At 36.0% G+C, this 13464-nt stretch overlaps 1 protein-coding gene across 1 annotated transcript in view; it reads left to right on the forward strand.

Annotated features, from left to right (window-relative positions):
* Window positions 1-2121: 2121 nt before the first annotated feature.
* Window positions 2122-13464, forward strand: part of Ets98B (DNA-binding protein Ets98B) — a 42838-nt gene continuing 31495 nt past the window's right edge. Inside the window, 1 exon segment of the mRNA XM_018457353.1 lies at window positions 2122-2215. Within this exon segment, the coding sequence (XP_018312855.1) occupies window positions 2180-2215 (36 nt within the window). The 5' untranslated portion in view covers window positions 2122-2179.

A 13464-nucleotide genomic window follows, 5' to 3' on the forward strand; every position in this document is an offset into this window, starting at 1 on the left:
TTACTCCTCTACACGCTCCCGAAGTTTTGCGATTTAATTTGGAAACACCCTGTATTTCACATATGATTATACACGTTTATGAATATTTATGTATGTTTATATATATAATATTTATATATATATATTCATGCATGAAAAATTTTTTACCGGGATATACCTATATATACAAAATTTAGCAGAGCTAAAAAAAGAAACAATTAATCTACACAATATAAGAAAAACCCAAAACAGAAAATCAAAAAATTATCAATGATATAGAAATCATAAATATATACGCAATACAGAGATCTATTGAAGTAATAATGAAAAATATATACTACAAGAAATAAAATTGTATGTATATATATACGTCCAGTGCAAACCAAGTGATAGTCATTCGTTGCATGACTTTTAGTAATAGATATTTGCACAGTCCAATTTTAAATCTATCAATTAATTAAAAATCTATGACGTCAGAAAGAGAAAGAGAAAGGAATAGTGAATATATGTTCTTCTTTTTCGCATGATTTTGCTAAAAATAGAGACCTTGCATACAAAACGCGTGTCGTGTTTAAACTCGACCTTATTAGAGGGTCTTAATTATGGATCGACCGATCATTGATAGCCAAAGTTAAAGAGGAAAGACGTCATGACCCCTCGCGCATAGCGCGTCGATCGTTAGTAGGTCATTCTTCTAGACTATGTTTAAATTATTTCTGCCGAATGCCACAGGTCCATCATTTTGTCTTTGCTTAACAATTTTGTTTGGTTGCTCGATGAACAATTATATAAGGCTGCAAGGATAAAATGAAACCTGGGTGGCATTTGGATGAAAATCTAAACATAGCCTTAATTATGACTAATTGTGACTACACTCGTCCCGACTTGTTGTGTCGCGTATAGTCGCGCAGTCGCGAAAGGTGAAACGTCGATCGTGATCTCTTTGTCTCGATCGTGATGCGATCGCGAGCGGCAGTAACGGGCTAACAGGCAATAAAAGGTATGTTTGTCTAGTGTCGTAACTCGAAATTCTCATCATAAATTCTCGAACGCATCGCGATGGTGAAGGAAAAAATTGACCGTCTCATCTTTTCGCATTTCGCATCTCGGTATGTATCGTCTACCATAAATTTGCCGCGAATTATCATCAACTATACTCTTTTTAAGCCGTAAAACTTATATTAATAAAAATTATATCGTATAGAAATTATATCTCATTAAATACCTACATTTAATACATAAAAAAGCTATGTCCTTCCGCGCTCTCGGATCATTTTTTTTAAAGTTCATATATATACATTATACATACTTTTGCTTTGTGATTCAGATATGGTAACTCTAGCCGCGAGAGGATTCACGCGATAAGAAAGCGGAAGCTGTTGAGCGCGGAGTTAAGCGACAGCAGCAGCGTTCAACCTGGTTCAGCCGCATCGTAAAGATTCGCGAAGGCTGGCTACGTTTACACCGTGCGCTTAGTCTGCGACCTATACGATAGGTGTCTTTGTTTAACCTACAGGATAAACAAGGACATCTATCGTATAGGCCGCGGCCTAAATGCACGGTGTAAACGTAGCCGCTTAGCGACCGCGCTGGACCGCGGCGCGGGTGCGCGAACTGCGCCGCGGCGCGAGCAACGACGTCATCACGTCGTTCAGCTCGCCGAGCATCCGCGCCAATCCGCGCCGGTGAGGATCGCGACGATCGCGACCGCGACGCGCTATCGCGAGTGCGTGCGCGACGCCGCGCATGCGCGAATTAGTAGGTCGCTCGCGCTCGGACGACTTCGGCGACTCTCGGCCGAACGCTTCGAATTCGAACGCGCCCACCGAACTCCCGCCACACGTTTAGACTTCAGCGACGGCGGTCACCCGTCACCGGTCAGTCGGTCGATCGTACGCGACGCACGAGGTTACGAGGAGCCGCGAGGAGCCGCGAGGACTCGCGAGAGGCACACGGCCGCGCACGCGACGAGGAGGGATCGTGACTGGAACAACTGGATAAAACTACTGACGGAAAAAGGCATCGGGCGAAGAGGACGATCCGGTGGATTTTCCGTCGTCGCCGTCGTCGGCGATCGCGCGAAGACCAAGTAAATTTGATCTCTCTTCTCAACCGAGTGCACTCGGTGCACTGAGGGATCCTCGCGCGCGAGGACGACATCTGTCAAAAGTGTCAAATCGGAAGTGAAGGGGAACTAGATATGGTGTACGGAGGAGGATTCGACATGGCGGAGACGGTAAGTTTCGAATTCTATGCGTTTCTTAATTTATATGTTTCCTCCTCGTGTTTTTGTGCTTGATACGTTAACGTTCGTCGTAAACTCTTTTATTGCGATTTATTTTAAATGTGCCACTCTTCAATTTTAAGAATATATTCCGTATTATGCTAAGCTGTGCGTCATATTTCAATTCGTTTCATCACAAACTTTTATACTTGATGAAGCGATATTGATCCAATAAAATTACGTCTTTTTGTCAAACTACAATTATAAACAACCAAAAGAATTCTACATCGAGACTATATAGCTGATTTGTTCTTTGAACGTTAGACAATTTTCCAAACTGTTTATACCGAGGGAGTAACCACTAGCTGAAATATTGTTCCACAGATTACATGATTTCATATGATTTCATCTGATTACAAATAATTTTTTCCACTACATATGAAGTAATTTGGTAAAATATACGATTTTATTTAATATTATACAATGATTTCTCGTATTCTCGATTGCATATGTAATTATCGAATTATACATAGAGATTTCATATGAATTTTATAATGATTTCGAGGACCCCGTCCCACGATTACATTAAGTGATTACCCCCTCGGTTTATACTCTAGTATAATAAAGTAAAATTCGCGCTAATTTATATTACTTTTTATAGCTTATGATACGCTCTACATTAAATACCATAAGAATACTCTTGCACTGAGAAAAATGTTTGATTGGAAATGGACCAAGTGAAAAATTCGGATTATATATCAGTCAGAATTCCGGTTATCACAACTAGAATTCTAGTGGACCAGAAAAATCTGATTCGTACATTTTCAACCAGAATTCCAATTAAAACAATCAGATATTTTTTTCAGAGTGAAAACATTAATGAATAAAAGTATCTCTCGTAGCGATTCTGAATTGTAAATGTACGCGATATTTGTTATTGTTTTCTTACACTTTAAACCAACGCAACGCGACGATCTACAACACTTGTGTGCTCCGTATAAATAGAGGTACAGATAGCGTTTTCGACCGTAGCGGGTTTGAACCGATCTAGGTTGGATTAACGACGTTGCATGCTCTACTATTGTGGTAGTGCATGTAACGTCATTAATCCACCTATCCATCTCAGGTCGGTTCAAACCCGCTACGGTTAAAAAACGCTAAGAGAAGGAATTAAATATCAAGTGGCGTCTATAATGAGATTTTAAGGCATAAAGTTTAAACTTTAAGTCTTAAGAAATTGACCAATTTCTTTTGGCAATTGAATGTGAGGAGAATAATCGACTATGATTGGTCAATTTCTTACAGTTTAGAGCTTAAACCTTAAGTTTTACGCCTTAAAATCTCATTGTAGACGCTGCTTTAGAGCGAGGAGAGGATCGTAAAGATCCTCCGATCATGTCGAGTCGCAGTAACTACGGCCCTGTCGAAGAAAGACACGAGCCGGCGAGTCGGTCGTACGAAAGGCTAACTTTCGAATCTACCACCACTATAAGACTGGCAATGTCGATAGTTAGGTACGAGAACCGAGAAATTCACTCGGCTGGTACGTGATGGAAAATTTCGCGGTAAAAACAGAGGCGAAACCCACCGCCGCGTCGATCCGTGGTTTTCTTGGCGGTGCAACGGTTAGCGAGCAGGTTTTATCGTCTTCCGCAAAACGCGTCTTCAGGACTGTCATGTGATTGTTGTGCGAATCGCCCTAGCTGTTCTTCGATTTCACGAAGCTTTTGATCACTTAGATACGCATATATACTGTGTATTTGTATCCCCTCCTATTTATTTTTAATTGAATTAATTAAGTGGACTAACAATAAATTAAAGATTGAAAGAATTCGAGATGTACAATAATTTTTTGTACGAATCTTATTTTATTTTTAAATTTATCTCTTTACATAACAGCTAGATAGTATATTAAATAAGTAATCTTTTTTGAAGTTACTTTTTTTTTAGATACACAGTTCGATGTTATTCAATGATCACGTTTACACGGCATTCTTAATCGATAAAAGTTTAATAATATTTATGTAGTTATGAAACTACGGATGTTATTAAACTCGATTTAAGGTGCCGTGTAAATGTAGTTAATATTAGCAACATATTGTCAATAAGAATAGCTTTCGATAATAAATAATTAAAGTCTGATAAAATAACTAAAAAAAATTAACACTAAACTATTTGATAGTAAAATAAAAATAAAATAAATAGCAAAATTAATGAGACGCGATTATTTTGTTGGCATATTACGCATTTAGATCACGCACAATACGCAGATAATTAACAAGCATTGTTAATAATAAACATTACATAAATGATCTACCCTTTGAGCTTATTACATTTTTTTTTATCGTTACTCCTCAATTTAGTAAGTAATAGGTAATAATTTTACAGTAATCGACCTATCATTTCATGTAGTTGAAAACAAGCGAGCTAATTATAAAGATAGAAAGGTTTCGTGAGATCTTCGTGAGGAGAATTTATCTCTCGTGATATGCTCGGAGAACACAGTGCAAGAGGTAGTTGATACAAGGCGAGCGATTAAATAACATTTTTTAACGCTTTTCCTCGACAGCTGGACTTTGACAACAAACGTTCATTATCGTTGCTTGTAAGAGATAATTAAAATATTTACATACGAAATCTCACTGTGTCTGATATTTGAAGTAAACAACGTAAATTGTATATAATGTGTATTGTTGCAACAATAACATTTTATTATAAGAAATAGAAATGGAATAAGAATGTAAAACATTGTCCTTATAACAAAATTTCTTATAAAACACATTACAGACGCATTATACACACGATTCTTAATTTTAATGTTGCACAAGTCTCCGATGTAATTTTGATTATACAGAATGTCCCAAATTTCGAATTAAAATACTATATTAAATAAATTTTCAAAAAATTAAATAAAAAAAATTATTTGTAGATTTTTATTTTAAGCAATAGTTTGTAAAATAATAAGAGTTCAAGTATGGCCAATTATGGACTACTCGTTTAAACGCTGAAGTGCGCGCTTATTAAACTACCGCACATGTATAGATAGTCGTCTAAACGTAATCTGTAATTGGCTATATTTAAACCCTCAAAATCTCAAAAACTATTCCTTGAAATAAAAATGTGCAAATATCTTTTCTACTTAATTCTTCGAAAACTTTCTTGCTCTAATATTTTGATTCGCGAATACCCTGTATAATTATAAGTTATGGAATTTACCTTTAAAAGTTACTTTCTTGTGTATCTTTGTCTTTTTATTTTTGCATATTATCATTCGATTCTTAAAATTTCCTTAAGAAATCGCTTATCATTCGACTGACTGAAGATATATCTTTTCCGTGTTTCTAGCATTTATTAAATTCGTCAATTTGAATTTTTTCCTTGATATATATTATATATAAATCAACCGTTGCCAAAACCACTATTCTATAATTCTTAACGACAGTGTCGGTGTCGTTACATTGTCATATTGCGTAGCTTTCTTACCATATATGTATAAAATCTGCACAACGATAAATGTAACGATATCGTACGTTATATTGCCGTCAAGGAAATCGTATAAAGTTGTTTGTTTTATTAATTCAGTAGAACTTACACACATATACGATTTATGTGTCAGTCACATCTATACAAGTACACAGAAAAAAAATTTGCAGATTTTAAATAAATATTTACTCCAATAGTACTAACAAAATATTTACTAAATGTAAACATATATTTATTCGATTTAAATATAACTGTCTTATTTTGAATAAATATTTATTTACTATAAATAAATATTTCGTTAGTACTATTGAAGTAAATATTTATTTAAAATCTGCAAATTTTTTTTTCAGTGTATACACTACTATATCAATATCACATGCGTACATACGTACAAATTTTCTAACTAACCTCTTTCATAGATAAACCTAATTTCAAGAATTCAACATTGCTTGTTCATGTAGATAATCCCTAACCAAAATTGTTTTATACATACAAAATATAAAATTTGTATATGAAAAATATTATTATGCCAGAGTGGACTCCAGAAGCTAATAACAAAACTGTAATTTCCTAATTTTTTTTTCGTTTTTAGCATAAAGTCGACCGATTTGGTCTACGTTATCGTTTATACTTTGATTATGGGAAAAATTTTTTAAATCTGTGCATAAAGGCAGTTAGAAAAAAACTTATTTGAAAAAATAATTGGTGAAACAGATAACTTTAAGATTTCCTTAAGAATTATGCAGAATATTAAGAGAGGCTGGATGAGTTCAAACTTCTCGTTTCGACCGAAAGACCGAAGCCTTCGGTCTTTGTTCAGGTTATCGTGAGAGTTTTTGGTTGCCGATACGGAGAAGCACGTGCTCATATCATGTGAAACTTATTGTCGGCGATAGCTGGGCAATACTGGCATACCGCTGGCGATCCGAGTCTCGGCCGCGTAAACAGGGTGTAATTAAAAAATGTCAGTAGCGCGGGGCCGGTCTTTGTGTGCCGCGGGTGCATTGTATATAGCAGGCGTCCTTGCCAAGTCGATTCGAAATCCTGTCTCGCGCGGACTCGCATTAGCGAGGGCGTGGTTGGTCGCTCGTTCCTGGTTCGAGGATAGCCAGCCTCGTAGTAATTGCACCAGACTCGTTTCCACCGTACGACTTTTACGGTTTCGATTTCTCCTCTTTCTCTCTTTCTCTCTTTCTCTCTCATCTCTTTCTTCCATCTTGTCAAATTCACATAACTGTCACCTCACGAAGATCTGCTCTGATTTTAAATACCACGACCGGTTATAACCTTCGACTTGATCACCGACTTCGTTCACGTTGCCATCTTCAGTAGTATATTTTATGTGGATTTTACCTGAAATCAGACTTTCGATCCGAGTATTGTTCAGGTTCCGATGTCGCGAACGAGGCACTTAAAATGTTAAAAATTGCGAGAAAAGATGACGGTCGGTGGGACTTTCATTGAGATAAATGTGAAATATATTCGTGAAAAAAATACTAGGTATTCTTATCGCTCTAAACTACTCTAAAGGTTTTCTAGGCTCCTCCGTGTACTGCATGTGTTGTTGTTATATGCATGAGGAAAGTTATAAAATAGATAGATAAAATACGACACGTTATTAAAGCTATATTCAGAGATATTTCTGTTCCCACACTTACCGATAATATGTACATAAATTATTCAGGAAACGTTAAACGTCACTTAAGTTCTTTGTTTTTAGAAGCTAAAGTTGTTGGTATTTATTACGATAAAAGTTCACTATTTTATTGTACACAACGTCGGAGTTGAAGGTAGAACGCGTTTTTGATCGCGAGAAATATTTTCGCGAGGTGAATTGAAACGATTTATTCGAGGCGACCCTCTCGGTGGTTTTCTTGGAACTGCGACATCGCGTCTCGTCCTTCCTTCGTACCCTTTCGTCTTTCTTTTTTTTGTGCAGTTTTAACTTTGCAGGAGTCTTATATCTTATTTATAATGAAAATCCCGTTTAAATTTGCTTTATAAATTAATTTCATTATCATCTCATCAACTATTTTAATTATTATTTGCACATTTATTTCTCTTAATAACTTGAGATTATATTTGTGAATTTAAATTCTCTCTATTGAATTTAAATTCAAAGATTTAAAGTTCTCTAATTAAATGCTCTGGCATTTGTCTACATATTTTTCATTTTCGAATAATTATGATAAATAAACAAATGAAAGAATGTGAAATTTAACGAACTTATATTTGGTATTTAGTATATAATAACGTAAGACACTTAGTTATTACCCGAAATAATATCGTTTAATTCTAATGCGCAAGCCTGTCTATGAAAAGCCACTACCTATTTTCCTATCGCTTGGGGATGAAATTCTCAGGGTTTTCAGGACCTCGATATGTAGTTTTCAAAAAATTTTCAACATTGCGTAGTATCTGTCGGAGGGTTTGCTATATGTGCCGGTTTAGCTCAATGCGCACGTCCGTGCAGTACCGTTCTCCCGTACTTAAGGGACATGAAAGGTCGTCGATATTGCTAACGCAAGCGGAGCATAAGTCGCGAGTTGCGCAATCTCAGCCAGCCCTCGCAAGAGCGACGTCGGGTTGCGTGTCGGCGCCCGCGATCTACGATCTAGGATCGATCTCGGGTTCTCGAAATCGAGGACATTAATCAGCGTTCGGCGGCGCACGGCTACACGTGGGTGGCCGTTACTGACGCAAATCGCAATGGCTCTTTCTCCGTTTGCTGCGTTTATCCGTGTTGCGCGAGGTATATCGAGCGAGGTCGAATCTCCTTGGCGAAGCAAGGCACAGCAAGGTAGAACAAGGCAAGGCAAAGCGAGAGAGCAGTTGGATTTTCGAAAGGCAGTTTCAAAGGTCGATTGCCCCCTTCGATACCTCTCGGTTCCCATCGAGAAAGCCAACTTGTGTAGCTTATGCGCTCCTGCGTGAAAAAAAATGAAAAAGAAAAAAGAAAGCGTTTCTTCGAGAAATGCCACGTGCGAGTTCCTACGATTTATTTATCATACGGCGCGAAACGATATCCGCAAATTCATTCGATCAATATGCGAATAAATAATCGTCGCGCGCGAGTGTATTGCCGTAGATAAAAATCTGTCCTTTTACTTCTCAGCGTTATGAACCCTGCTTGATTCTCATTATTAGAAATATTGCGCGCGAGTGTATTGTTGTAGATAAAAATCTGTCCTTTTACTTCTCAGCGTTACACTCAGAGAAAAAAGTCGTATCAGTAACTATAAATTTGTAGTGAAATAGCGCCTCAACTATATACATATTATTAAATTCTAATAAGAATACTAGATTAAGTGAACTAAGAAAATATAGTACATTAACCATATAAACAATTTATAAATGGTTAATATTACTATATTTTCTTAGTTCACTTAATTTACTTATTGTTCTTATTAAAGCTTTATAATACATAGTTACAAATTTGTGTATGCATTTCTTATTTATTTTTGTCTTCCAAGTTTGAAACCAAGGCTGCGCCTTTTATTTATAAGCGAGTGGTTTCCTTCTTAGGAGAAACTGAACTCCGCTATGATCCTCTGGTGACAAAGCCGCGTACTACTCGTACTGAGCGACCCTTTAAAAATTTTTGTCTAAACTAGAAAAATGTAATTGTTATATCTATTTGCATGAAGTCCAAGTAACTACTCAATGTAGTTGAGTCACTACTTCACTACCAATTAATAGTGCATACAATTTGTTACCGTGACTATATTTTTATAATATTCGGCACTACTTTAGTTTCTATTACTTTGTAAAACTAGTTATAGGTACTTCAATTGCAAAAGTTGCCAAATTTATAGTTGCTGGAACTATTTTGTTTTCTCTCAGTGTATGAACCCTGCTTGATTCTCATTATTAGAAATATTTATATATCCAAGAAGCACATAAAAGTCAACAAAAAATCAAAATAACTTTATTTTGATTTTTAACGTCAATTCAGTCAAATTTTGTAACAAACAAAATTATCATTATTTTGATTTTCATGTCGTCAAAATAAAGTTTGATTCATTTTGACTTTTTTATGTGAAGGACACTCTCTTGGTGAACTCCTTGAGAATTTGCGGTATTTACAACAACCATTCCACTCCGGTGTCCTTTGTCTTGTCGTTGAGAGCGTTTGTCGCTTTCATGCCGTGTCTCTTCGAGATAGTTTATTAACATATGCAGTGTCGACACTCGACGAGTCTCGTAGACATCTCTCTTTTTTCCTTTTTTCTTATTTGAATAGAATTTTTCTTATTATTGAATAGAATCAATCTTTAATCAAGCGACGTGTTCCTCGTGACTCTTCGTAATGACGTAACGTAACGTAATTTTCGAAAATGTTAAAACCCTGTCTCTAAACTTATTTGTCTGTTTTTGGATTTGAGCTTACAGAAGTTCTTCGATTTTTAACAATCATAGACAAGATCATAATAGAAACTCTCTAAATTCGCACAAACTCGCAGACGAGGATCGAAATATTCCCGTCGGGATACATAAATTACAATATCATAAATTGTAACCGTCGTATTAGTCGACGTACGAGGACGCGATCGAACAAAAGATACGTGCGTTACCCCTTCGAAAAATTTAATTTAAATGAAGTGAACGTTTTTAAAAATAAAATTTTTGAAGCTTTTTCAAGTGCGTAAAAGTTTGATCTAAAATAATCTAAGAACTTTAAAATCTTTCAAGACCGACTTTACAATTTTAGAAAAACCAAAGATTATTATTTTATTATTTTCATTGTGTGCATCTGGAATTTTTAAAGCGCTCTTAAATTTTTAAGTAAGGATAAGTCGACATGAACCTCACCCTAAACAATATGCGACACTGCATATCATTAGATGAATGCGGCGGTCCTGTATTTTCTCGTTAGTATATAAAGTCGACATACAAGACAAAATAAAAAAACATAGTATATTATGAGCTTTTTTTATTTGTGTTCTAATAAAATAATTTTTTTATATCGAGTTTTCTTATAAATAAAGGAGGTTTGCGTTGAAATTTGAATAAATTTTACAATTATTATCTTAAAGAAAACTTTAAAACTGTGCAGTTGATATTTATTGTTCACAATTTTTAAGTTTCTTTAGTTTCTTTTACTTTTTCTTAAGTAAGTTTTAAGTAAGTTACCTACTTTAAGCAAAAGTTTAAAATGTCCAAATTTACCTTTCATATTTCTTAAGTTTTTTCTACAGAGTAAGTTTTAAGTTTTCTAAGGTAAATTTTCCCAAAAGACGTATATTCCACATTGGAAGGCTCTACACGTTCGCGCGCACCTCTGACACATTGCTAGTGTTACCGGCGTTTTACGGTTAATGCCGTCATACGGGGGCAAGATATACTGGATTAACTGTATACGGGAAGTCATAAGGGAGTAAATACAGTCCGATATGTCTCGACAATTGACCGGATTCCGCGATCGCAACAGCCGTCGCGGAGCGGTGCGTATCCGGAGAGATGTGGGGTCTGGGAAGACTGGATAAGTACCTACTTTGCCACCAGTTGATCGGTGGAGGAAACAATAAAGAAGCGGCTGAGTTTTTTTTTCTTTATTATAGCACACTTTAGAGTACCGCTGCGTATGTTCCAATTACACATCTCGCATATATCGCGAACTATGTCTTACAGACTAGCTAACGCGCGTGTTAGACATGCGAAAGAAAATCGTAGTAATCAGCTAAAAATCGATTAAATTAAAATTCTTTACGCGCGTGAATATGTCATATAACTGCACCGCAAATAAGGGGCGTTTATTTTGGTCGGAATCTGTGGTTAGACAATCAAGAATGATCTTGATGGAACGTTGTTACCTGATTTCGCATTAATTCAATCGTATTATGCGGTAAACTTGGTTGGTTATCATTAGTATGACTAAATTTAGTCCGAGGAATATATCGCGGAGACCGATCATTGAAATAATTTGTCATCGTTTCTATGCCTTTAGCCTTTACTTCTTTTCTGTCGATTAAACTTGTTGTCACGACTACAAATGTCATAACACACGCAAAAACAAGTCCCAAGTCGATTGCTACATTCTAAGCACATTACGTAGGAGTCTACTTCACGGTGTACGTCCCGTTCTCAACAGAGGAAATAGAAGTGATAATACTAACTGTCGACTTTTCTCATCGATATAAAGAGACACTTGGCATTTCTTCAACAACTTTATTTAATCTGTAGTCGCTAGCTCCTTGCAATCTCTTGCATGTCATTGTTTTATTACGCCGGGAAAAGTTTATCCCTTCCTCTTTTATAGGTACACTCACGCTCTGAAGATTATTACGCCCATGATAATGTTTTTCGTTCCGATTCTCTATTCAAATTTTCTGGCTCAAATTCCGTGACTTATAATAAATGGAAACACATGTAGATATTAATATCTAATGTTTTCTCTATTTAAGATATAATGAAAATGTACAATTTATTGACTGTTATAATTCGTTTTTTTTTTGTTCAAAATAATTTATTTAAGACTCGTCACTTTCTCGTTAATTTCTGTTTTTTCTTGCTCAGACGTTAATAATTTGATAAGAACTGTTAATAAGAATGTCGCACGAAAGTAGTACATTTAGCGTCCTATCTAGATAGATAAAAAATATATTATATAAGTTTTATAAGTTACATTATGTATATAGGAATCAAATTTTGTAGTAACAGCTGCATGATTGAACGCTTCTGTCGTCTTTCCCTTTTTTTTTTAAATTGGAAAATGTCAAGCGTCGTTAACGCTTTATTCGCATTTAATTTCTAATCCCGTTTAACCGACTACGCACGTAGGAAAGAAATTTTCCTAGGAGTCTTAATTTGCGGCTCCCTTCGATCGTTTAGAGGCGTAATCGCGCTTTCTTCCAATTCGCCTCGGTTATGCTGCGTACGCTGTGGTATTTACGCGTGGCTACGTGATCCTATGTGTATGTACGTGGGTAACCGCTGCGGCAACCGAGTTTCTTCAGTACGTGACTTTACCGTTAGGCCGCTTCTCCGCTTCTTCTGTCCGCGAGTTGCCTACATACGGAGCAAGCCACTATATATACGTGTTTAATGAACGAGTTTTCGATGTCTCCTCTTCTCCCTCACATCTTTCCCTCTTTCTTTCTTTCTCTTTTTCTTCTCTCCGACGGCCTTTACACTGGTTGAACGCGACGAGCTATTGATGATCCCCGCAATATCTCCGAGTCGATAAAATTCTTTTAATTTTATTGATATCTTGAAGAAGACATACGCAGAAAAAAGAATTGGAAATTCTTTAACACTACATACGTCATATGTGACATTCTGAATTTCACAGCAGATTAGCATGTACGTGCAGATACGACGATAAAATCAATTTTTATAACAATACTAATTCTAATAATTAAAAAAATGTGTGTAATATATTAGTTAAAAATATAACTATTTATTTTTAAATTTTAAAACGTAATATAATCAGTAACAATTTGGTTCTATATGAGTAAACATTTATACGAAGGTAGAGCAGCTCTTGAAATATAAATTTTCCTTATATCTCATTAACAATGCGATTCCGAGGCAAAAGAAGATATTCTTAAGATACCGAGAAGGTTTGCAGAAGCAACAAGAGCGCGAGAGGCATCGTCGAGAGGGAGAACACGAGTTTCATTTGAATAGAATGGGTCGATAGTGATTTACGATACTCTCGATGCCGTGCACACTCGTGACCGTTTTCCATTTCTCCTAGTTGCTCTTTACCGCTCCGGTTTGCCTCTTTATGAGTGTTGTATACACGTCGATATTAGAAAATTTAAGTATACACGACG

The sequence above is a fragment of the Mycetomoellerius zeteki genome, unplaced genomic scaffold (genome assembly GCF_001594055.1).
Source record: "Mycetomoellerius zeteki isolate Tzet28-1 unplaced genomic scaffold, Tzet1.0 scaffold62, whole genome shotgun sequence".
In the NCBI taxonomy this organism is placed as follows: Eukaryota; Metazoa; Arthropoda; class Insecta; order Hymenoptera; family Formicidae; genus Mycetomoellerius; species Mycetomoellerius zeteki.